This window comes from Pygoscelis adeliae, unplaced genomic scaffold, assembly GCF_000699105.1.
Source record: "Pygoscelis adeliae isolate BGI_AS28 unplaced genomic scaffold, ASM69910v1 Scaffold166, whole genome shotgun sequence".
NCBI lineage: Eukaryota > Metazoa > Chordata > Aves > Sphenisciformes > Spheniscidae > Pygoscelis > Pygoscelis adeliae.
Window position 1 is genome coordinate 314,702 of NW_008825156.1, and position 26,978 is coordinate 341,679.

Below are 26,978 nucleotides of genomic sequence, written 5' to 3' on the forward strand. Positions count from 1 at the left end.
AAGATCAAAGGTCTTTTTCTGCCATTTCTCCTTCCTCTAGCTCTGTTCTGTGATTACTACAATCCACAAGGGGAATGTGAGTGGCACTACAAGCCATGTGGAGCCCCTTGTATGAAGACCTGCAATAATCCAAGCGGGAACTGCCTTCATGAGTTGAGAGGTTTGGAAGGTAAACATAATTAGGCATATCTCATTCTACTTACAAAAAGCTAAAATGCAATATGATTAACAAAATTTATATTACTCAGCATATGATATGTTTATATTAGAAATTATAAGAGATTTTCTAATTAGTATCTTACTCCCGAATGGATCATGAACTTGTTTGGAGTGAAGATGAGGACGAAATGCTCCAAAGTTTAATGTGCAATCAAAGGAATAGCAGTAACAGAGTCTGAAATTCCACTTACCATATGGGATAATTTGGGGAAAGCAGATACAAGCAGAGTATAAAGTTACTTCTACTTGTGAAAGGCCTAGTGTCAACTTAACTCTCATTTTTTATTGCAGGCTGCTATCCACACTGTCCAAAGAATAAGCCCTATTTTGATGAAGAGACCATGACTTGTGTTTCTAATTGTGGTTGTTATGAAAATGGAAAAAATTACAAACCAGGAATGCTGATGCCTTCAAAGCAGAATTGTCAATCATGGTAGGATTACTAAAGGTTTTTTAACATTGAGTTTAAAGTTGTGGAACATAATTCATCATGCATTAAGCTATTTGTTTGCCAGCAGGAACGAGGCCAGTCATAGGCTGCTGAATAATGTCTAATTTTCTTCTGTTCCCAGGAACCTAAATGATGACATGGTGAAACATTTTACCATAGAGAGATTAATTTACTACTTATTCTGTATTCTTATTAAAGTACTTTTAAATTATTATTATTATTATCATTATTAAATTAAGTAAAAACAAATTAAAATAATAATAGTTATGGCAATATTCTGAGAATTTTTATTGATGTCCCTAAAATCATTATGTGAAATTATTTAGAAATTAGTAGGCAACCAATCATCTTCATTGTTTTGAGCTTGTTTCTGTTATTGCACTGGTACTTGTATATTTGCAACCGTCAGCAAGTACACCTACACGTTCTGTCAGAATTGATGACATGTTGGGACAAGTGCTGCTAAGCCTTCTATCAAGTAGCATAAAGTTAGCAGAACCAGTTGTGAAGCAGTTAACAGCTGTCCTAAGATACCTTTAAAGTAGCTACACTTTAATACTGTAAGCAGTGCAGCCATAATGGCAAAGAGCTTAGCATGAAGCCCATCTGAGCTAACCCAACTTTCATGGCATGTTTTGCAGTTCATAGACAGATTTGCCTGCATTGTCTATGTCATTAACAGCACTAATCCTAGCCTGTTAAATACACAGCTATATTTACTTAAGTTTATTCAGTGTACAGATGCCCTTAGTCACTGTAAATAAATATATCAAGATTCAGTTCTTAACAGATAATAGATAAATTCCCTTTAAAAACAGAATGCATTCTTGCATGGAATTCTGATGGAAATTCTCTGTGTAGACAACCTCAACATCCGTGATACAGTGATCCTTTCTCAAATGATACATTTACTGCACTTACCCTTCAAAAAAATAAGTGTAGCTATGAGGGAGATAACATTTCAAATCACTCCTCCCCATATATTTGCCCAGCCTCCAAAAGCACAGATAAGGATACTGCATGTTCAGTATGCTGGCATAGAAGAGTTGCCTTTCTTGCCAGAAAACTGAGTGATCCTACCTAACCTGAATTTGTACAGCAGAACTGAATATCTAACTCAGAGAAGATAGGGTCTTTCTACACTTAAACACACAATGAAAAGCAAAGGATTGACAGAAAAGATTGAAACAATAAAAAGATGTCATGAACCAATATATTCACATTCATCATCTCCTTTTTTCTCTTTTCCAGTGAATGCACAAATCATGGAAAAAAATGCAAATATGATGAATATGGTATGTTGACATAGTTGTTTTTATCTGAATAGGATGCATTTGAGGTACTCTGCTCTGTGTTTCAGATACTAAGGAATAACACTCTCTTTTGATTTACAGAATGTGTCTGCATTTATGAGGGACAGAAATACAACTATAAAGATGTGATATACAATACTACAGATGGCACAGGATGGTGTATTGTTGCAACCTGTGGTCCCAATGGAACGCTTCATAGGGTTGGCTATATATGTCCAGCCTCAACATCACCCACAACAGTGTCTCACTTCAGCACTGCGCCACCTGCCACTGCTTCCACAGGTACATTCTTTATAGCCCATAAGAGCATATTCTGTTGATTAGTGAGTAAAATATAGCTAAAAACCATGCCCACACTCACAACATAAATGAACTAATACAACCAAAAAATAAATGACAGTAAGTCTCGTTTGTTATTAGCATTTGGTTTCAGTCAATATTTGGTAACCAAACTAATACAAGGAAATAAACATAGAAAATAAAACCACTTCTGAAACACCAAAATGGAAACCACTGCACACTGGTTTGATACTATTATTTTGCTTATCATCATAGTGAATGACAAAGAAACAGTATCAGATTTATTATCTGTAATTGTAACTATTTCTATACCTGGAATAATCTTTACTGAATGAATAATTCATTATTTTTCCTATTAAATTACAGAATTATTACTTTCTGTAAAATTCCTGGTAGGGTTCATGGTATTTATAATTACAGTACTAAGTGGATCGCTCAGATATTGGCATTAAGATACTGCAATTTTCATTTCTAGAATTCCTGGTCAGCATTCTTCAGGTTGGTAATCTCTAACTACTATGGGCACATGTTGTTTAATGAAATAAGTATTCAGTATAAAATTTAGAAGTTTTGAAATCACAGAATGCATAAGCATTGCTGGAATTCATTAGCTATTTTCCAGCCATTTCACAATGAGAATTCACCTGCAAAAGCTTATGGACTGCTCTCCAACCAATAAATTTCTTAAGACCAGAGCTAACGTACAAAGTGTAGGGGTGCTAATAATGCTGCATTAGACATTTGTTACTTTAAATGGAGGAGCAAAGACAATGCAGCATATTATATGAGGAGTCAACTCATTTGGAAGAAAAAAGTACCTGTGAATCTTGATGCATAGACTAAATGTTATTCTTTCAACTGGATTTGAATCCAGGCTTTGACATTCCAGAAAGACTAATAAATATTCAAGCAAGATACAAACCAAGCAATTACACTGAATCAAATGCAAAAAAAAGTGAGGGTTTTTTTCCTATGCCCAAGACTTATTTCAGCACTTTGTAAAAGATAATTGGCATTCTCTCAGGAAGTGACAGTAGCAAGCACATCAGTACATTAAAATGGTGGGTGATGGATTTTATGTTCTACTTCATATTAAATTATAAGTACAATAAACTGATACACTACAGGCTCAGAATTCAAGCAAATGACCTTAGGAAAATTTTCAGCCCATTTAATATAACAAAAATGAGAATATCTACAGGAAATAATTCTAAATTTCGTGGACTCTTCTTTTTATCTTTCACAGTGTCACCAACTACGTCAGTATGTGTTCATGAAGTCTGTGAGTGGTCAGAATGGTATGATGGGAGTCTGCAAACACCTGGCTACGATGGTGGGGATTTTGAAACATTTGATGATTTGAGAGCTAAAGGTTATGAAGTCTGTAAAGCTCCACGGGCTGTTCAATGCAGAGCAGAGAAATTCCCTAATATACCACTGAAAGACCTCAACCAAAAAGTAGAATGCAGTACAACAGCTGGGCTTATATGTTACAACAAAGATCAGATTTCAACAATGTGCAACAATTATGAAATCAGAATCTTATGCTGTGTTTTTGTACCATGCTCTTACACAACACATTTCAGCACATCAACACCGATAACAACTGAAGCTAAGAGCATAGAAACATCAAGTTCAACTGAAGAAACTACATCATTTTCAACCACTACAACATCACCAATTACTACAACTTCTGAAAGAACAACATTCATACATTCAACTACTGAAGAAAAAACCACAAGCACAACTGAAATGACAAAACCTGTCACCACTTTACCTTCAACAACTCCTCTTTGCATTAAAGAAGACTGTTACTGGTCAATGTGGTATGATGTCAGTTATCCAGGGTCTGGGTACGATGATGGAGATTTCGACACGATTCAGAATATTAAAAAGCAGGGATACGAAGTCTGTAATACCAGAAAGGCTGTTGAATGCAGAGCAGTAAGGTTCCCTAATACACCGTATCCCCTCCTGGAGCAACACATAATATGTAACACAGAAGAAGGCTTGATATGCTACAATAAAGACCAACTACCACCCATCTGCTACAACTATGAATTAAGATTTAAATGCTGTACAAATGTAACAGTACCATGCCAGCCAACTGCAGAGACCCATACAACTCAAAGCCAATTCTTTTCAACACCTCTAAGTACATCATCCACAGAAATATCAACAACGCCCTATGTACAAACAAAACATCAGACAACAAAAATATCCACGACTCCACCAGAAACAAAATATATTCATGGCAGAACAACACCACAACTAACAACACATATCAAGAAAGAAACAAAGACAACAACAGGCTCAAGCGCCATCACGCCGACCACTACCATACACTACCCGACTATGAACACCACCACCAGCCCCACCACCATCACCACCCGCAGACCAACCAGCACCGCCCCAACCTCCACCACGGTCACGACCGCCACCTCCACGTCCTACTCCTCCACCACGACGCCCACCTCCTCAGAAACCACACCGCAAACCTCCACCACCACCACCGGCCCCACGCCGACACCTACCACCTCCCCTCACACCGGGACCTCCACCACCACCACGTCCACGACCACCTGTGAACCCGAAGTGTGCTCCTGGAGCGAATGGTTCGACGTCGACTTCCCCTCCTCGGGGCCCAGCCAGGGAGACTTCGAAACCTACCAGCACATCCGGGCCGCCGGGAAGGAAGTCTCAACAGCCAAAGGAAATCGACTGCCGGGCGGAGGACTACCCCGAGGTCTCCATCCAGTACACCGGACAGGTCGTGCAGTGCGACGTCCACTTTGGACTGGTGTGCAAGAACGAAGACCAGACTGGCAAACTGAAGATGTGCCTCAACTACAAGGTCCCCGTCCGCTGCTGCAGCCCTAACGACAAGTGCCAAACCATCGGCACCCCCCTGCCCACCACCAGCCCCCACCGGCCCCACGCCGACACCTACCACCTCCCCTCACACCGGGACCTCCACCACCACCACGTCCACGACCACCTGTGAACCCGAAGTGTGCTCCTGGAGCGAATGGTTCGACGTCGACTTCCCCTCCTCGGGGCCCAGCCAGGGAGACTTCGAAACCTACCAGCACATCCGGGCCGCCGGGAAGGAAGTCTGTCAACAGCCAAAGGAAATCGACTGCCGGGCGGAGGACTACCCCGAGGTCTCCATCCAGTACGTCGGACAGGTCGTGCAGTGCGACGTCCACTTTGGACTGGTGTGCAAGAACGAAGACCAGACTGGCAAACTGAAGATGTGCCTCAACTACAAGATCCGCGTCCTCTGCTGCAGCCCTAACGACAAGTGCCAAACCATCGGCACCACCCTGCCCACCACCAGCCCCACCACCATCACCACCCGCAGACCAACCAGCACCGCCCCAACCTCCACCACGGTCACGACCGCCACCTCCACGTCCTACTCCTCCACCACGACGCCCACCTCCTCAGAAACCACACCGCAAACCTCCACCACCACCACCGGCCCCACGCCGACACCTACCACCTCCCCTCACACCGGGACCTCCACCACCACCACGTCCACGACCACCTGTGAACCCGAAGTGTGCTCCTGGAGCGAATGGTTCGACGTCGACTTCCCCTCCTCGGGGCCCAGCCAGGGAGACTTCGAAACCTACCAGCACATCCGGGCCGCCGGGAAGGAAGTCTGTCAACAGCCAAAGGAAATCGACTGCCGGGCGGAGGACTACCCCGAGGTCTCCATCCAGTACGTCGGACAGGTCGTGCAGTGCGACGTCCACTTTGGACTGGTGTGCAAGAACGAAGACCAGACTGGCAAACTGAAGATGTGCCTCAACTACAAGATCCGCGTCCTCTGCTGCAGCCCTAACGACAAGTGCCAAACCATCGGCACCACCCTGCCCACCACCAGCCCCACCACCATCACCACCCGCAGACCAACCAGCACCGCCCCAACCTCCACCACGGTCACGACCGCCACCTCCACGTCCTACTCCTCCACCACGACGCCCACCTCCTCAGAAACCACACCGCAAACCTCCACCACCACCACCGGCCCCACGCCGACACCTACCACCTCCCCTCACACCGGGACCTCCACCACCACCACGTCCACGACCACCTGTGAACCCGAAGTGTGCTCCTGGAGCGAATGGTTCGACGTCGACTTCCCCTCCTCGGGGCCCAGCCAGGGAGACTTCGAAACCTACCAGCACATCCGGGCCGCCGGGAAGGAAGTCTGTCAACAGCCAAAGGAAATCGACTGCCGGGCGGAGGACTACCCCGAGGTCTCCATCCAGTACGTCGGACAGGTCGTGCAGTGCGACGTCCACTTTGGACTGGTGTGCAAGAACGAAGACCAGACTGGCAAACTGAAGATGTGCCTCAACTACAAGATCCGCGTCCTCTGCTGCAGCCCTAACGACAAGTGCCAAACCATCGGCACCACCCTGCCCACCACCAGCCCCACCACCATCACCACCCGCAGACCAACCAGCACCGCCCCAACCTCCACCACGGTCACGACCGCCACCTCCACGTCCTACTCCTCCACCACGACGCCCACCTCCTCAGAAACCACACCGCAAACCTCCACCACCACCACCGGCCCCACGCCGACACCTACCACCTCCCCTCACACCGGGACCTCCACCACCACCACGTCCACGACCACCTGTGAACCCGAAGTGTGCTCCTGGAGCGAATGGTTCGACGTCGACTTCCCCTCCTCGGGGCCCAGCCAGGGAGACTTCGAAACCTACCAGCACATCCGGGCCGCCGGGAAGGAAGTCTGTCAACAGCCAAAGGAAATCGACTGCCGGGCGGAGGACTACCCCGAGGTCTCCATCCAGTACGTCGGACAGGTCGTGCAGTGCGACGTCCACTTTGGACTGGTGTGCAAGAACGAAGACCAGACTGGCAAACTGAAGATGTGCCTCAACTACAAGATCCGCGTCCTCTGCTGCAGCCCTAACGACAAGTGCCAAACCATCGGCACCACCCTGCCCACCACCAGCCCCACCACCATCACCACCCGCAGACCAACCAGCACCGCCCCAACCTCCACCACGGTCACGACCGCCACCTCCACGTCCTACTCCTCCACCACGACGCCCACCTCCTCAGAAACCACACCGCAAACCTCCACCACCACCACCGGCCCCACGCCGACACCTACCACCTCCCCTCACACCGGGACCTCCACCACCACCACGTCCACGACCACCTGTGAACCCGAAGTGTGCTCCTGGAGCGAATGGTTCGACGTCGACTTCCCCTCCTCGGGGCCCAGCCAGGGAGACTTCGAAACCTACCAGCACATCCGGGCCGCCGGGAAGGAAGTCTGTCAACAGCCAAAGGAAATCGACTGCCGGGCGGAGGACTACCCCGAGGTCTCCATCCAGTACGTCGGACAGGTCGTGCAGTGCGACGTCCACTTTGGACTGGTGTGCAAGAACGAAGACCAGACTGGCAAACTGAAGATGTGCCTCAACTACAAGATCCGCGTCCTCTGCTGCAGCCCTAACGACAAGTGCCAAACCATCGGCACCACCCTGCCCACCACCAGCCCCACCACCATCACCACCCGCAGACCAACCAGCACCGCCCCAACCTCCACCACGGTCACGACCGCCACCTCCACGTCCTACTCCTCCACCACGACGCCCACCTCCTCAGAAACCACACCGCAAACCTCCACCACCACCACCGGCCCCACGCCGACACCTACCACCTCCCCTCACACCGGGACCTCCACCACCACCACGTCCACGACCACCTGTGAACCCGAAGTGTGCTCCTGGAGCGAATGGTTCGACGTCGACTTCCCCTCCTCGGGGCCCAGCCAGGGAGACTTCGAAACCTACCAGCACATCCGGGCCGCCGGGAAGGAAGTCTGTCAACAGCCAAAGGAAATCGACTGCCGGGCGGAGGACTACCCCGAGGTCTCCATCCAGTACGTCGGACAGGTCGTGCAGTGCGACGTCCACTTTGGACTGGTGTGCAAGAACGAAGACCAGACTGGCAAACTGAAGATGTGCCTCAACTACAAGATCCGCGTCCTCTGCTGCAGCCCTAACGACAAGTGCCAAACCATCGGCACCACCCTGCCCACCACCAGCCCCACCACCATCACCACCCGCAGACCAACCAGCACCGCCCCAACCTCCACCACGGTCACGACCGCCACCTCCACGTCCTACTCCTCCACCACGACGCCCACCTCCTCAGAAACCACACCGCAAACCTCCACCACCACCACCGGCCCCACGCCGACACCTACCACCTCCCCTCACACCGGGACCTCCACCACCACCACGTCCACGACCACCTGTGAACCCGAAGTGTGCTCCTGGAGCGAATGGTTCGACGTCGACTTCCCCTCCTCGGGGCCCAGCCAGGGAGACTTCGAAACCTACCAGCACATCCGGGCCGCCGGGAAGGAAGTCTGTCAACAGCCAAAGGAAATCGACTGCCGGGCGGAGGACTACCCCGAGGTCTCCATCCAGTACGTCGGACAGGTCGTGCAGTGCGACGTCCACTTTGGACTGGTGTGCAAGAACGAAGACCAGACTGGCAAACTGAAGATGTGCCTCAACTACAAGATCCGCGTCCTCTGCTGCAGCCCTAACGACAAGTGCCAAACCATCGGCACCACCCTGCCCACCACCAGCCCCACCACCATCACCACCCGCAGACCAACCAGCACCGCCCCAACCTCCACCACGGTCACGACCGCCACCTCCACGTCCTACTCCTCCACCACGACGCCCACCTCCTCAGAAACCACACCGCAAACCTCCACCACCACCACCGGCCCCACGCCGACACCTACCACCTCCCCTCACACCGGGACCTCCACCACCACCACGTCCACGACCACCTGTGAACCCGAAGTGTGCTCCTGGAGCGAATGGTTCGACGTCGACTTCCCCTCCTCGGGGCCCAGCCAGGGAGACTTCGAAACCTACCAGCACATCCGGGCCGCCGGGAAGGAAGTCTGTCAACAGCCAAAGGAAATCGACTGCCGGGCGGAGGACTACCCCGAGGTCTCCATCCAGTACGTCGGACAGGTCGTGCAGTGCGACGTCCACTTTGGACTGGTGTGCAAGAACGAAGACCAGACTGGCAAACTGAAGATGTGCCTCAACTACAAGATCCGCGTCCTCTGCTGCAGCCCTAACGACAAGTGCCAAACCATCGGCACCACCCTGCCCACCACCAGCCCCACCACCATCACCACCCGCAGACCAACCAGCACCGCCCCAACCTCCACCACGGTCACGACCGCCACCTCCACGTCCTACTCCTCCACCACGACGCCCACCTCCTCAGAAACCACACCGCAAACCTCCACCACCACCACCGGCCCCACGCCGACACCTACCACCTCCCCTCACACCGGGACCTCCACCACCACCACGTCCACGACCACCTGTGAACCCGAAGTGTGCTCCTGGAGCGAATGGTTCGACGTCGACTTCCCCTCCTCGGGGCCCAGCCAGGGAGACTTCGAAACCTACCAGCACATCCGGGCCGCCGGGAAGGAAGTCTGTCAACAGCCAAAGGAAATCGACTGCCGGGCGGAGGACTACCCCGAGGTCTCCATCCAGTACGTCGGACAGGTCGTGCAGTGCGACGTCCACTTTGGACTGGTGTGCAAGAACGAAGACCAGACTGGCAAACTGAAGATGTGCCTCAACTACAAGATCCGCGTCCTCTGCTGCAGCCCTAACGACAAGTGCCAAACCATCGGCACCACCCTGCCCACCACCAGCCCCACCACCATCACCACCCGCAGACCAACCAGCACCGCCCCAACCTCCACCACGGTCACGACCGCCACCTCCACGTCCTACTCCTCCACCACGACGCCCACCTCCTCAGAAACCACACCGCAAACCTCCACCACCACCACCGGCCCCACGCCGACACCTACCACCTCCCCTCACACCGGGACCTCCACCACCACCACGTCCACGACCACCTGTGAACCCGAAGTGTGCTCCTGGAGCGAATGGTTCGACGTCGACTTCCCCTCCTCGGGGCCCAGCCAGGGAGACTTCGAAACCTACCAGCACATCCGGGCCGCCGGGAAGGAAGTCTGTCAACAGCCAAAGGAAATCGACTGCCGGGCGGAGGACTACCCCGAGGTCTCCATCCAGTACGTCGGACAGGTCGTGCAGTGCGACGTCCACTTTGGACTGGTGTGCAAGAACGAAGACCAGACTGGCAAACTGAAGATGTGCCTCAACTACAAGATCCGCGTCCTCTGCTGCAGCCCTAACGACAAGTGCCAAACCATCGGCACCACCCTGCCCACCACCAGCCCCACCACCATCACCACCCGCAGACCAACCAGCACCGCCCCAACCTCCACCACGGTCACGACCGCCACCTCCACGTCCTACTCCTCCACCACGACGCCCACCTCCTCAGAAACCACACCGCAAACCTCCACCACCACCACCGGCCCCACGCCGACACCTACCACCTCCCCTCACACCGGGACCTCCACCACCACCACGTCCACGACCACCTGTGAACCCGAAGTGTGCTCCTGGAGCGAATGGTTCGACGTCGACTTCCCCTCCTCGGGGCCCAGCCAGGGAGACTTCGAAACCTACCAGCACATCCGGGCCGCCGGGAAGGAAGTCTGTCAACAGCCAAAGGAAATCGACTGCCGGGCGGAGGACTACCCCGAGGTCTCCATCCAGTACGTCGGACAGGTCGTGCAGTGCGACGTCCACTTTGGACTGGTGTGCAAGAACGAAGACCAGACTGGCAAACTGAAGATGTGCCTCAACTACAAGATCCGCGTCCTCTGCTGCAGCCCTAACGACAAGTGCCAAACCATCGGCACCACCCTGCCCACCACCAGCCCCACCACCATCACCACCCGCAGACCAACCAGCACCGCCCCAACCTCCACCACGGTCACGACCGCCACCTCCACGTCCTACTCCTCCACCACGACGCCCACCTCCTCAGAAACCACACCGCAAACCTCCACCACCACCACCGGCCCCACGCCGACACCTACCACCTCCCCTCACACCGGGACCTCCACCACCACCACGTCCACGACCACCTGTGAACCCGAAGTGTGCTCCTGGAGCGAATGGTTCGACGTCGACTTCCCCTCCTCGGGGCCCAGCCAGGGAGACTTCGAAACCTACCAGCACATCCGGGCCGCCGGGAAGGAAGTCTGTCAACAGCCAAAGGAAATCGACTGCCGGGCGGAGGACTACCCCGAGGTCTCCATCCAGTACGTCGGACAGGTCGTGCAGTGCGACGTCCACTTTGGACTGGTGTGCAAGAACGAAGACCAGACTGGCAAACTGAAGATGTGCCTCAACTACAAGATCCGCGTCCTCTGCTGCAGCCCTAACGACAAGTGCCAAACCATCGGCACCACCCTGCCCACCACCAGCCCCACCACCATCACCACCCGCAGACCAACCAGCACCGCCCCAACCTCCACCACGGTCACGACCGCCACCTCCACGTCCTACTCCTCCACCACGACGCCCACCTCCTCAGAAACCACACCGCAAACCTCCACCACCACCACCGGCCCCACGCCGACACCTACCACCTCCCCTCACACCGGGACCTCCACCACCACCACGTCCACGACCACCTGTGAACCCGAAGTGTGCTCCTGGAGCGAATGGTTCGACGTCGACTTCCCCTCCTCGGGGCCCAGCCAGGGAGACTTCGAAACCTACCAGCACATCCGGGCCGCCGGGAAGGAAGTCTGTCAACAGCCAAAGGAAATCGACTGCCGGGCGGAGGACTACCCCGAGGTCTCCATCCAGTACGTCGGACAGGTCGTGCAGTGCGACGTCCACTTTGGACTGGTGTGCAAGAACGAAGACCAGACTGGCAAACTGAAGATGTGCCTCAACTACAAGATCCGCGTCCTCTGCTGCAGCCCTAACGACAAGTGCCAAACCATCGGCACCACCCTGCCCACCACCAGCCCCACCACCATCACCACCCGCAGACCAACCAGCACCGCCCCAACCTCCACCACGGTCACGACCGCCACCTCCACGTCCTACTCCTCCACCACGACGCCCACCTCCTCAGAAACCACACCGCAAACCTCCACCACCACCACCGGCCCCACGCCGACACCTACCACCTCCCCTCACACCGGGACCTCCACCACCACCACGTCCACGACCACCTGTGAACCCGAAGTGTGCTCCTGGAGCGAATGGTTCGACGTCGACTTCCCCTCCTCGGGGCCCAGCCAGGGAGACTTCGAAACCTACCAGCACATCCGGGCCGCCGGGAAGGAAGTCTGTCAACAGCCAAAGGAAATCGACTGCCGGGCGGAGGACTACCCCGAGGTCTCCATCCAGTACGTCGGACAGGTCGTGCAGTGCGACGTCCACTTTGGACTGGTGTGCAAGAACGAAGACCAGACTGGCAAACTGAAGATGTGCCTCAACTACAAGATCCGCGTCCTCTGCTGCAGCCCTAACGACAAGTGCCAAACCATCGGCACCACCCTGCCCACCACCAGCCCCACCACCATCACCACCCGCAGACCAACCAGCACCGCCCCAACCTCCACCACGGTCACGACCGCCACCTCCACGTCCTACTCCTCCACCACGACGCCCACCTCCTCAGAAACCACACCGCAAACCTCCACCACCACCACCGGCCCCACGCCGACACCTACCACCTCCCCTCACACCGGGACCTCCACCACCACCACGTCCACGACCACCTGTGAACCCGAAGTGTGCTCCTGGAGCGAATGGTTCGACGTCGACTTCCCCTCCTCGGGGCCCAGCCAGGGAGACTTCGAAACCTACCAGCACATCCGGGCCGCCGGGAAGGAAGTCTGTCAACAGCCAAAGGAAATCGACTGCCGGGCGGAGGACTACCCCGAGGTCTCCATCCAGTACGTCGGACAGGTCGTGCAGTGCGACGTCCACTTTGGACTGGTGTGCAAGAACGAAGACCAGACTGGCAAACTGAAGATGTGCCTCAACTACAAGATCCGCGTCCTCTGCTGCAGCCCTAACGACAAGTGCCAAACCATCGGCACCACCCTGCCCACCACCAGCCCCACCACCATCACCACCCGCAGACCAACCAGCACCGCCCCAACCTCCACCACGGTCACGACCGCCACCTCCACGTCCTACTCCTCCACCACGACGCCCACCTCCTCAGAAACCACACCGCAAACCTCCACCACCACCACCGGCCCCACGCCGACACCTACCACCTCCCCTCACACCGGGACCTCCACCACCACCACGTCCACGACCACCTGTGAACCCGAAGTGTGCTCCTGGAGCGAATGGTTCGACGTCGACTTCCCCTCCTCGGGGCCCAGCCAGGGAGACTTCGAAACCTACCAGCACATCCGGGCCGCCGGGAAGGAAGTCTGTCAACAGCCAAAGGAAATCGACTGCCGGGCGGAGGACTACCCCGAGGTCTCCATCCAGTACGTCGGACAGGTCGTGCAGTGCGACGTCCACTTTGGACTGGTGTGCAAGAACGAAGACCAGACTGGCAAACTGAAGATGTGCCTCAACTACAAGATCCGCGTCCTCTGCTGCAGCCCTAACGACAAGTGCCAAACCATCGGCACCACCCTGCCCACCACCAGCCCCACCACCATCACCACCCGCAGACCAACCAGCACCGCCCCAACCTCCACCACGGTCACGACCGCCACCTCCACGTCCTACTCCTCCACCACGACGCCCACCTCCTCAGAAACCACACCGCAAACCTCCACCACCACCACCGGCCCCACGCCGACACCTACCACCTCCCCTCACACCGGGACCTCCACCACCACCACGTCCACGACCACCTGTGAACCCGAAGTGTGCTCCTGGAGCGAATGGTTCGACGTCGACTTCCCCTCCTCGGGGCCCAGCCAGGGAGACTTCGAAACCTACCAGCACATCCGGGCCGCCGGGAAGGAAGTCTGTCAACAGCCAAAGGAAATCGACTGCCGGGCGGAGGACTACCCCGAGGTCTCCATCCAGTACGTCGGACAGGTCGTGCAGTGCGACGTCCACTTTGGACTGGTGTGCAAGAACGAAGACCAGACTGGCAAACTGAAGATGTGCCTCAACTACAAGATCCGCGTCCTCTGCTGCAGCCCTAACGACAAGTGCCAAACCATCGGCACCACCCTGCCCACCACCAGCCCCACCACCATCACCACCCGCAGACCAACCAGCACCGCCCCAACCTCCACCACGGTCACGACCGCCACCTCCACGTCCTACTCCTCCACCACGACGCCCACCTCCTCAGAAACCACACCGCAAACCTCCACCACCACCACCGGCCCCACGCCGACACCTACCACCTCCCCTCACACCGGGACCTCCACCACCACCACGTCCACGACCACCTGTGAACCCGAAGTGTGCTCCTGGAGCGAATGGTTCGACGTCGACTTCCCCTCCTCGGGGCCCAGCCAGGGAGACTTCGAAACCTACCAGCACATCCGGGCCGCCGGGAAGGAAGTCTGTCAACAGCCAAAGGAAATCGACTGCCGGGCGGAGGACTACCCCGAGGTCTCCATCCAGTACGTCGGACAGGTCGTGCAGTGCGACGTCCACTTTGGACTGGTGTGCAAGAACGAAGACCAGACTGGCAAACTGAAGATGTGCCTCAACTACAAGATCCGCGTCCTCTGCTGCAGCCCTAACGACAAGTGCCAAACCATCGGCACCACCCTGCCCACCACCAGCCCCACCACCATCACCACCCGCAGACCAACCAGCACCGCCCCAACCTCCACCACGGTCACGACCGCCACCTCCACGTCCTACTCCTCCACCACGACGCCCACCTCCTCAGAAACCACACCGCAAACCTCCACCACCACCACCGGCCCCACGCCGACACCTACCACCTCCCCTCACACCGGGACCTCCACCACCACCACGTCCACGACCACCTGTGAACCCGAAGTGTGCTCCTGGAGCGAATGGTTCGACGTCGACTTCCCCTCCTCGGGGCCCAGCCAGGGAGACTTCGAAACCTACCAGCACATCCGGGCCGCCGGGAAGGAAGTCTGTCAACAGCCAAAGGAAATCGACTGCCGGGCGGAGGACTACCCCGAGGTCTCCATCCAGTACGTCGGACAGGTCGTGCAGTGCGACGTCCACTTTGGACTGGTGTGCAAGAACGAAGACCAGACTGGCAAACTGAAGATGTGCCTCAACTACAAGATCCGCGTCCTCTGCTGCAGCCCTAACGACAAGTGCCAAACCATCGGCACCACCCTGCCCACCACCAGCCCCACCACCATCACCACCCGCAGACCAACCAGCACCGCCCCAACCTCCACCACGGTCACGACCGCCACCTCCACGTCCTACTCCTCCACCACGACGCCCACCTCCTCAGAAACCACACCGCAAACCTCCACCACCACCACCGGCCCCACGCCGACACCTACCACCTCCCCTCACACCGGGACCTCCACCACCACCACGTCCACGACCACCTGTGAACCCGAAGTGTGCTCCTGGAGCGAATGGTTCGACGTCGACTTCCCCTCCTCGGGGCCCAGCCAGGGAGACTTCGAAACCTACCAGCACATCCGGGCCGCCGGGAAGGAAGTCTGTCAACAGCCAAAGGAAATCGACTGCCGGGCGGAGGACTACCCCGAGGTCTCCATCCAGTACGTCGGACAGGTCGTGCAGTGCGACGTCCACTTTGGACTGGTGTGCAAGAACGAAGACCAGACTGGCAAACTGAAGATGTGCCTCAACTACAAGATCCGCGTCCTCTGCTGCAGCCCTAACGACAAGTGCCAAACCATCGGCACCACCCTGCCCACCACCAGCCCCACCACCATCACCACCCGCAGACCAACCAGCACCGCCCCAACCTCCACCACGGTCACGACCGCCACCTCCACGTCCTACTCCTCCACCACGACGCCCACCTCCTCAGAAACCACACCGCAAACCTCCACCACCACCACCGGCCCCACGCCGACACCTACCACCTCCCCTCACACCGGGACCTCCACCACCACCACGTCCACGACCACCTGTGAACCCGAAGTGTGCTCCTGGAGCGAATGGTTCGACGTCGACTTCCCCTCCTCGGGGCCCAGCCAGGGAGACTTCGAAACCTACCAGCACATCCGGGCCGCCGGGAAGGAAGTCTGTCAACAGCCAAAGGAAATCGACTGCCGGGCGGAGGACTACCCCGAGGTCTCCATCCAGTACGTCGGACAGGTCGTGCAGTGCGACGTCCACTTTGGACTGGTGTGCAAGAACGAAGACCAGACTGGCAAACTGAAGATGTGCCTCAACTACAAGATCCGCGTCCTCTGCTGCAGCCCTAACGACAAGTGCCAAACCATCGGCACCACCCTGCCCACCACCAGCCCCACCACCATCACCACCCGCAGACCAACCAGCACCGCCCCAACCTCCACCACGGTCACGACCGCCACCTCCACGTCCTACTCCTCCACCACGACGCCCACCTCCTCAGAAACCACACCGCAAACCTCCACCACCACCACCGGCCCCACGCCGACACCTACCACCTCCCCTCACACCGGGACCTCCACCACCACCACGTCCACGACCACCTGTGAACCCGAAGTGTGCTCCTGGAGCGAATGGTTCGACGTCGACTTCCCCTCCTCGGGGCCCAGCCAGGGAGACTTCGAAACCTACCAGCACATCCGGGCCGCCGGGAAGGAAGTCTGTCAACAGCCAAAGGAAATCGACTGCCGGGCGGAGGACTACCCCGAGGTCTCCATCCAGTACGTCGGACAGGTCGTGCAGTGCGACGTCCACTTTGGACTGGTGTGCAAGAACGAAGACCAGACTGGCAAACTGAAGATGTGCCTCAACTACAAGATCCGCGTCCTCTGCTGCAGCCCTAACGACAAGTGCCAAACCATCGGCACCACCCTGCCCACCACCAGCCCCACCACCATCACCACCCGCAGACCAACCAGCACCGCCCCAACCTCCACCACGGTCACGACCGCCACCTCCACGTCCTACTCCTCCACCACGACGCCCACCTCCTCAGAAACCACACCGCAAACCTCCACCACCACCACCGGCCCCACGCCGACACCTACCACCTCCCCTCACACCGGGACCTCCACCACCACCACGTCCACGACCACCTGTGAACCCGAAGTGTGCTCCTGGAGCGAATGGTTCGACGTCGACTTCCCCTCCTCGGGGCCCAGCCAGGGAGACTTCGAAACCTACCAGCACATCCGGGCCGCCGGGAAGGAAGTCTGTCAACAGCCAAAGGAAATCGACTGCCGGGCGGAGGACTACCCCGAGGTCTCCATCCAGTACGTCGGACAGGTCGTGCAGTGCGACGTCCACTTTGGACTGGTGTGCAAGAACGAAGACCAGACTGGCAAACTGAAGATGTGCCTCAACTACAAGATCCGCGTCCTCTGCTGCAGCCCTAACGACAAGTGCCAAACCATCGGCACCACCCTGCCCACAACCAAACTTACTACCGTTACTACCACATCTGAACCATGCTGCCCCAGCACTTCTTCTACCCCTGTATCAAGAACATGTTTCTGTAAAGTTGGGGATGCTATTTTTTCACCTGGTTAGTCTACTTTTTTTGTCGGTCTATATATCTCATAATTAATGATTTCTGTTTATTTTTTATCAATTCTTTCCTGATTTTTTTTTAATATATTCACAAATTTTACTTGGGTATTTTGTAGTGCCTTGTTTAATTTTTGAACTGCTGTTAAGTTTTTGTTTTTCTTTGTTTCTTACTGTATTTTCTTTTTTTTCTTCAGGTGATTTGATTTACAACAGAGTGGATAGTGATGGATGTAGACTTTACGCCACCTGTAGTCCAATATGTACAGTTGAACACCACACTGTAGATTGTAATTTTACTACTCCTCTTACCACTGGTTCCTCTGAATGGTCTCCCGTAACAACAACAGTTCCTCTGCCTACCACTTCTGGAAGCAGTGTTCATGGTTGTGTTTCTGCTACTTACCCTCCACTACAGGTATGTAGTTTCTGTGTTATCTTATGATTGTTGAAATAACATCAATGTTAGGTTGATACTAGAACGGAAGAGTTTGCAGTCTTTAAATCTTATATGTGCAGATTTCTAGAATAAGTGTTGCTAGTGATGGGTAATATACATGACATAATATTTGTATGTGCCTTCTTCATATTTTTTTTTCATACTGAGAATGCAAGCTTCAATAATCTTTTCTAGTGACTTTAGTGCTAGTAAAACACTTTCTGATGCACTGCATTTCATAAATAACAAACTTTCTTACTGAAATAATATAGGAAGTTTTCTTGTGCATTTTGTTTCTTCACTAAACCGAAAAATTTAAGCTACTGTGGAAGCTTTTATCTGTTTCTGTTCTCCTGCCCTCTTAGCTGTACTTCTGTACACATTCTTTTTCTTTTTCTTTCTTTTTTTTTTTTGATAGTGATAGTCTGTGTTGATAGTGAAGTACAGTATACATAGCTAGTACAAAGGACATCAGTTCACTTAACCTAAGACCTATCCCCCAAACCTCAGAAGAGCTCCTCATGCAGAAGAAGTAGCTGGAATTAAGTTTCCCACCTCCTTTTAGCAAAAAAAAAAAAATTGTGTACAATATTGGCAATGTTGTACTATCGGTGAAGATTTTAATTTTAGTCTTTGCTTCAGATTTGGAAAACAAAACAGTTTTTCATCCTCCATATCACGGTCAGAATTATGAATAACTCTGGTCAACATTACAAATTATTAGTACCACAAATTGAAGAGAAGTAACACATATTAATTTCCTTTCCAATACCACCATTACTGGAAACAATATAACATTAAACTAAAAATATGAGTAAAGTTCATATCTGTTTGCAAACTCCTGTGATAGCAATTTTTGTTCATTTTCCAGCCTGGACAGATATACAAATTATCCAACTGTACAGAACTCATCTGTAAGGGAGACAACAAGGTAGAAGTAATTCCAACGTACTGCCCACCTGTAAAGGAAATTACCTGTGCGAACAAATATCCGGCAATACTGGTACCTGATGAAAATGGCTGCTGTTACCAATATGAATGTCAATGTAAGCACCAGTGGATTAAGGAATAAGCTTTTTTGAAAAAAGCAAAACTTTGCATAGATTATATGGGCATTTTGTTTTCTTAGGGTTGCTCTATAAATTGTAGTATATTCACTTCAGTTTCTAAATTCTTTCTTCTATATTAATTTTCATGTTAATCTTCTAAATATTTTCTTTCTACCAGGTGTGTGCAGTGGATGGGGTGATCCTCATTATATTACTTTTGATGGAACCTACTATACTTTCCTTGAAAACTGCACTTATGTCCTGGTGAAACAGATAGTACCTAAATATGACAACTTCCGTGTTTACATTGACAATTATTACTGCGATTCAAAAGATGGACTTTCCTGCCCTAAATCCATTATTATTTTCTACAAATCTGCAGAAGTGGTGCTGACCCGTGAACTCCTAGATGGTGTGATGACCAATGTGGTAAAATGCACATTTTTTATTTGTCTATTTTTGCAAAAAAGCAATAAGGTCTATAGGCCTTACTGATTCTCGTTTGAAATAGTCTCTGTTAGAATATCACATCACAGAGCTGATGAGGGCAGAAGGTATCATTAGGAAAAAAAATGTTACACCAGTTTCTAAGAACAAAATGTCAGAAACAGCTTAGCACTATGCAGATATGAATATATTATGTGCATGTATCTGTATATATTAATAACACTAGGAAACAGACTAATACAGCTGATAGAGATGATGAAGAATGCTTACACTGGTTCTTGATTCATGTTTCATGAAAACTAGTACATTGTGCCATTCACTTATGTAAACAAAGACATTATGAAGAAACACGAATGCAAATCACAAGCATGATTCTTCTCTCATGGTGAAGATGGGTATGTATCCCTTATCAGCTGGAAGACTAGGGACTGCTTCCTCTGCATAGGGAACTTCAGGCACCAAACAGAGCCATGACATGATCCCCCCTCCAATTCCCTGCTGGGGAGAGAGGTATAGCTGAAGAAAAGGGGTGACTGGGGGTGTCACTTCACCTCTATGATCCTAAACTAGTGCTGGCAAGCCAGTGAAAATGAAAAGTCAGTCCCACTGCTACACTGGGAAATTTATTAGTTGATTAGAGAACACAAAGTGGTGGAAGGAAAAGTTTGTCTCAATATGCACTCTCCCCCTACAGAGCCATGCCAAGTTCTCCTTACCTACAGTTCTCCATGCCCTACAGAAGGGCATGCTGAAACAATTAGTTCAGTGATTTCCTGTGGAAGAAAACAGTAGCTGACAGTTTTAACTCTTATTTTATCCCAATTCAATGAGAAGAAAGTTGCAGAATAATTCCTGGCAAAAAGTTATTAAGCAAATATGTCCACCTTCATTAGTTCATATAAGATACAGGCTGCAAATGGAACAGCTTAGATTAACAAATAAATATGACCACTACATAAAACTGGCACCAGGGACATTTGACTTCATTTTTAATTCAGACTTCCGATGCCAAGCAACATGTAGTATAGGGACAGTGTCATTTTGCAGCAAAATTATCACATAATAATGGGAGGAATATTTCTGCAGTTAAAGAAAACTACCACTCATTTTCATATGAAAAATGTTTACAATAAACAAAATTATGAATATCATCAAAAGAAAATACTTGGATTTAGAATACTGTGCATTAACACACAATCTGCACAAACACAGTACATAGAGGCCACAGATTATTATCACACTGTAGTAATATAGCAATACAAGCTGAGATTTTAATGCATATATATGCTGTTACTGCGATGCCAATGGGCATCGGATGTGAGGCACAACAATATGGAGTTATGCATGATTATGAAGATTAGAAAATATATTATTTAAAACGATAAGGCAGAAGCAGTGCTTATTCTGAAGTTGTGGTTTTTTTAACCCTGCATTCAGATGTACTTCAACCAAAAGATTGTCAAACCAGGCTTCAAAAAAGATGGCATTTCTTTCTCCACACTTGGCATCAACATGATTGTTGAAATACCAGAGATTGGTGCAACCATCACCTTTAGTGGGCTGATTTTCTCCGTGAAACTCCCATACAGCAAATTTGGCAACAACACTGAAGGACAGTGTGGTAAGATAGATGCACTAATTGGAGGTGGGACACTTTTCCCACCCTACCGTGGTTATTCTCACCCACTCTGGCTATACAGTCTCATGATTGACAGAAATTTTTAAACAGCAGTAAAATGGAAATGAAAACAGTTCTGCTCTTCAACTTCTGTCGGATCAAAAGCTCAATATTTCAGCACCCTGTTTTTTTTCTTTGGGGCTGGGATTTTAGGTTTGTTTGTTTTTCCCTAACCTAAATTAAAGTTCAGATAACTGTAAAGAAAGCACTTCCTACGAAGCATGACACCTTATATATTTCATGAGCACATCACGTCTAAACGTGATATCAGCACAATAATGTATTGTGCATCTCTGATGTGGCTTATGAGACTTACATAGCTTGTCTTTTCCAGGAACATGTACAAATAATAAATTAGATGAATGCCGCTTACCAAGTGGTAAGATCATTTCTTCCTGTCCCCAAATGGCTCATCACTGGATCGTTGATAACAACAAGTCATGCCATGGAGTACCAGTACCACCAGTTGTAACCACACCTCCACCAAAGCCTAACTGTGAACCGCCTCATCTCTGCAAGCTTATCTGGAGCAAGTAAGAAAAAACTGAATGAATTCACTCTTCCTAGACAAGTATCAGTATCTTACAAGAAGAGTAAGAACTATAGCCCTAGCATGTGATAATAGCTGAAAATGTCAGCTTAACGACAGAATATATACAGTAAAAGGCCTTTGCAAAAGAAACTGCTCTTCTTTAATGACTTGCATGCCAAAGATAACTGAGCAAGGAGAGGTGAAGTCATAAAATCAGGGATGCAGCAAGCACTAAAATCCATACTCCCTGGATTGCAATCACACAGATTTATGTTATCTTTCTCCCTACCTACCTTCCAGGGTATGCTCACTCTGAAATGGGCCTTCAGTACAAACCATAAAGAACATGGTTACCAACCAGGTTAACAGAGCAGACAGAAACATCTCAGCCAAAAAGCGTCCTTCATTCTTTGTACATTTTATGTAAACCATGGAGCTCCAAAAGCACAAAGACTTGTTTTCTGCAGTATTTCCTATACTTGTGTGAGCTCTGACAAAAGCTTTTTCTCAGCTGGGTCACTTATAAAGGCCCTCTTACACATGCCTGCTGTAATGTCTAATAAGTTATGAACTATTGTATGTGCAATTTTTCTATCTCTTAGCTACTTTTATCATCCCTTTTTCCTCAGTCTGATGCAGTTGCCTTTTTCATGAAATTTCTGGCGTCAGACTGATGAAAAGTTGTGTACACATACAGAAACACTATGACCACTAGCCTCTTTAGAAAAAAAAATGGAACTTCAAATTTCCTAACCTCTCCTTTCCTGAATCTATCTCCCAGACTATTGGCCATTCTTAGGGTTTTGTTTCTCGTAATACATTCCTTCCTGAAGCAGAGTCACGTGCCATTAGCTGGGAAGTGCTGGATTTTATATAATGACTGGTTAACATAAAAGGGGTTTGGTTTCTTTTCTGTCTGCAGGATTTTTGCAGAATGCCATGCCGTGATACCACCAGAACCATTTTTCAAAGGCTGTGTTTTTGATGGTTGTCGCATAGCTGATGAATCCATGCAGTGTTCCAGTTTGGAGATATATGCTACAGAGTGTGCTGCTAGAGGTGTCTGCATTGACTGGAGAGGAAAAACCAACAATACATGCTGTAAGTATTGCAGAACTCAAAAATGTGTGTGAGAAATGGTAGTAATTAGTGTTTTATTCAGTAAACACATCTTACCTCTAACACTTGACTACTGTCTACAAAAATACAGCAACGTCTTTACTCACAGAAGCTGCAGAGGAAGAAGGCAAAGCTCTAGTCAGTTTTGCTGCAAAAATGCATCTACTGTCAATTTTTGATCTTTTTTCTTCTTTTTCCATACAGCATACAACTGTCCAGCAAGCATGGTATACAAGCCGTGTGGCCCCATTAATCCTGCTACCTGTGACCCAAGGTATGGAAAGACAAAAACCCCCACCTAAAACAACGCTTATATTTTTGTTTTTTTCTATTTTTACCTATATCTACTTTCCTTAGACAATGGAGTTATTTCATAATGAAATGTCTTGTGAATTTGGATAATTTATTCAATATTTATAAATATCAATCAGCTCTATGAATATGCACTTCCTGTTGCACTTCAGAAAATGTAAAATTTTTTTATCTCCCTTGTATCTGACATGGCAACCTTCTACATATGTTGCTCTCTCTCCTGCTTCACTGCAAAAACATTGTACTCAAATGCATACATTCCTCCCACTCTAGCTCTGTTGAGCTTCCTGGCTATGGAGTAACTGAAGGATGTTTCTGTCCTGAAGGAAAGACGCTCATAAGTGGAGACAACAACATCTGTGTCTCTGAATGCTGTAAGTAATCTGTAGCTAGTTTGGGGAATAGAGATCAGGATTGATACTCAGGAGGCCTGTGTTCTACTGCCATCTTCTACATGGCCAGATCATGGGCAAATCAGCCTCTTTATGCTCCTTTAGTCTCCCCATCTAAAAATGGAATAATAATCAATATTACCTTTTTTCCATCTTCCTTCCTTACATGAGACCTACCAAGATGGTAGAAATCTACATTTCAGAAGAACTAGTCTGCATATTCATTTTCTTGTTAGTTTTATCTTCACAATATTTCTATTTGAAACTGCACAAATTTATTCCTTTATGTCAGTTTTCAGTGCTGTAAAACTCCATTCGGTTTTTGTTTTTTTTTTCTTTCCAGCTTGTAGGGAACCAAATGGAGTATCCAGATGGGTGAGTATCACAATCAATGTACTTTATCAAGCACAGACAAGTGAAGCAAAAAGATATTTAGTGTTTCACAAAAACAAAGTTTTGCTTAGGTTGGGAGAGACTTTAGGTTTTTTTCAAGTGTTCGCTCCCCTTTAGTCTTAAAAATAATTATGAGTGCCAGAGCAGAAAACACATTACTCTCTAAGAAATTTAACAATAAGTCATGGGATATTCTTTCAATAACCATCACCTCACATACTGAAAAAAAAATTTAAAAAAAGAGAGAGAAAGAGGAAAAAAGAGATAGATGGTAGTAGTGGAACTTTGGCATATGTGCTTCTTTCATTTCCACAAATTTGGCTTGCTAAAGTTACTAGGGATGAAGGGGCAGATGGATAACGAAGTTTACCTGTTGCTGATAATGTTGATAGTCTGCATTCTTAGTTTCTCATCTGCATACAAATTATAGGAATTTCTCTCTGTAACCTAACGTGCAAATGAGTAGGTCGTATGATAATTTCTTACTCAAAAATGCATGCAAAGCTCAATCATTTCTCCTTTAGACCTCTTGTATCCCTCATACTAACACTACTAATAAATAGAAAGTGATAGCTGTGTGAACATGCTCAGAACCTTCAGTGGCCTCCAGTATCTTCCCCTAATTAGCTTCAGTTTGAGGGTTTCTTATAAAATCTAAAAATATTAGCATTATGAAAAGGCTGAAGTAATCAGGTATCACTGTATCCATGAACAAGTCAACTAGAAACAAACAGAATTATTTTGGTTTGAATTTATATATAATTATTTTCTTCCTTTTTTTTCTTTTTTATATAGCCAGGAGAAAAATGGACAAAAGATTGCCAGGAATGTGTCTGCGACAAAAATACTCTTAAAGTGCACTGTACAAAACACAAATGTTCTCTGACTCAGCAAGTATTTTGTGATGAACCAGGTTACATGCCTGTTCAGATACAGATACCAGAAGATCCATGCTGTACCAGGACTGAATGCTGTAAGTACTGTCTTAGTTCTTTATCATGGGGAATATACTATATTCATTTTGGGGAACTACAGCAATAATTTCTCAGTTTTTTTAATACTTTGCATTGATTTCATAATGCTTTTATCCCTCATCCCACTTTTTAGGACCTTCTTGCAGAGCATTTAGTAGATGCCTGAAGAGAACAAATTTAAAGATTAAAAGATTTTACATAGTCAGACACAGAAAAGTAACTGGAAATCTCCTATAATTTAACACTGAAAACCTTTAATGCTGCCACCACCTGAAACAATATTCAAAACTTATTCAAAGCATTTTCTGTTTCAAAGACCAGTATATAAAAAAAAAAATCTTAAAAAAAAGAGTCTTGAACATTTAAAAATTGCTCAAGAAAGTTTCTGAACCTCTGAGAGTCATCAGATTTCCCAATTGGTACAAATTTCTCTTTGGAAGTATCTCTTTCCAGCAATCACCTCTTTATTCTTCTCAGACAATGCTTTGTTTTACAAAGGTTATGGAAAAGCCTATTCACTTTAAAAATAGTTGGGCAAATATACTGAATTAGTCATTAAACTACCTTGTGTAAACAACACCGTATTTGCCCCATGGGAAAACTTCTGAAGTTCATGCAAAACAAAATTACTTTCATTTAAAAATTCTGAGTTCCTTATTTTCTATATTCTCTTACATTAAACAGACTGCAACACTAGCCTCTGCCCTGAGGTCACACCCCAGTGCTTAGAGGGACAGGAAGTAGTCACGATAATGCAGCCTGGAAAATGCTGTCCTACCTTTGAATGCAGTAAGTACTATGTACCTTCTTCATGTATTACTCACAGCTATATTTTTCTAAGTTTATGAATACAAAAATCTTAAAAGAGAAAGATGCAAATTATCTGTGCTATCATATTGGGCCAAGAAAGCAGCAGTTTTTTCACTACTTCTGCTTCTTAAAACTTACACCTCTATGACACTATCTTTCTTCCTTCTTTACAGGACATGGCTGTGTAGTCAATGAAACCTACTACGCAGTAAGTACACAAAGTAACTCACTATAAAAATACACCTTCACATAGGTTCACAATGCAATGTTTTTGAGACTCCTATCATGGACCATATTTTGCAGAAAGGCCTGAGATAAAACATTATAATTTTTTAATTGAGGTCAGCATATCAACACCCTCCCTACAAGGAAAAGCATTTTCTGCTCTCCTTTCTGCATTAGCAGAATTTAATTCCAAAATGGATATTACCAACAACAGAAACTCTACCTAAACAAAACAACCAAAATTGTATTTAAAGATAGTTTAGCCCATACATAGTTCAGCTTTGTATTGTCTGTGATGTACATACACAAAGTAACTTGCTTTTACTGACTAACAATGACTTTTCTGACTTCCCCTAGCCTGGAGCTGTCATTCCATCAGGTGCCTGTGAAGAATGCACTTGCTCTGAATCCTCTTACTCAAGCCCTCACCACGCTACTGTCAAGTGCAAGCCTGTTATCTGTGACACATACTGCCCAGCGGTGAGTGCTATTTTGCTGTCAGTAATTTGTACCCTACTCAGCTCAAATACCCACTAGTTAAGGTCAGTGTCTTGACTCAATGTCATTTCCTCTCTATTTCTTTCAAAACAGGGTTATAAGTATACAAAGAAACCTGGACAGTGCTGCGGCACATGCAAGGCAGCGGCTTGTATAGTGACTGTGGGAGACAACATTACACGCGTGCTTCAAGTAACTATCCCTGTTTTAGTTCACTTTTGGTGAACTCTGCTA

General features: G+C 49.2%; 1 protein-coding gene across 1 annotated transcript in view; it reads left to right on the top strand.

Annotated features, from left to right (window-relative positions):
* The window catches only part of LOC103920749 (mucin-5AC-like), a 51,522-nt gene that overhangs the window by 21,939 nt on the left and 2,605 nt on the right, over positions 1–26,978 (top strand). The window contains 20 exon segments of the mRNA XM_009328590.1: positions 41–169; positions 511–652; positions 1,922–1,965; positions 2,065–2,265; positions 3,530–5,083; positions 5,158–16,559; positions 16,591–16,629; positions 16,632–17,777; positions 19,187–19,361; positions 19,543–19,793; positions 21,249–21,432; positions 21,824–22,022; positions 22,944–23,122; positions 23,345–23,414; positions 23,726–23,826; positions 24,188–24,219; positions 25,033–25,210; positions 25,896–26,000; positions 26,195–26,229; positions 26,604–26,726. Of these exon segments, the coding sequence (XP_009326865.1) occupies positions 41–169; positions 511–652; positions 1,922–1,965; positions 2,065–2,265; positions 3,530–5,083; positions 5,158–16,559; positions 16,591–16,629; positions 16,632–17,777; positions 19,187–19,361; positions 19,543–19,793; positions 21,249–21,432; positions 21,824–22,022; positions 22,944–23,122; positions 23,345–23,414; positions 23,726–23,826; positions 24,188–24,219; positions 25,033–25,210; positions 25,896–26,000; positions 26,195–26,229; positions 26,604–26,726 (16,289 nt within the window).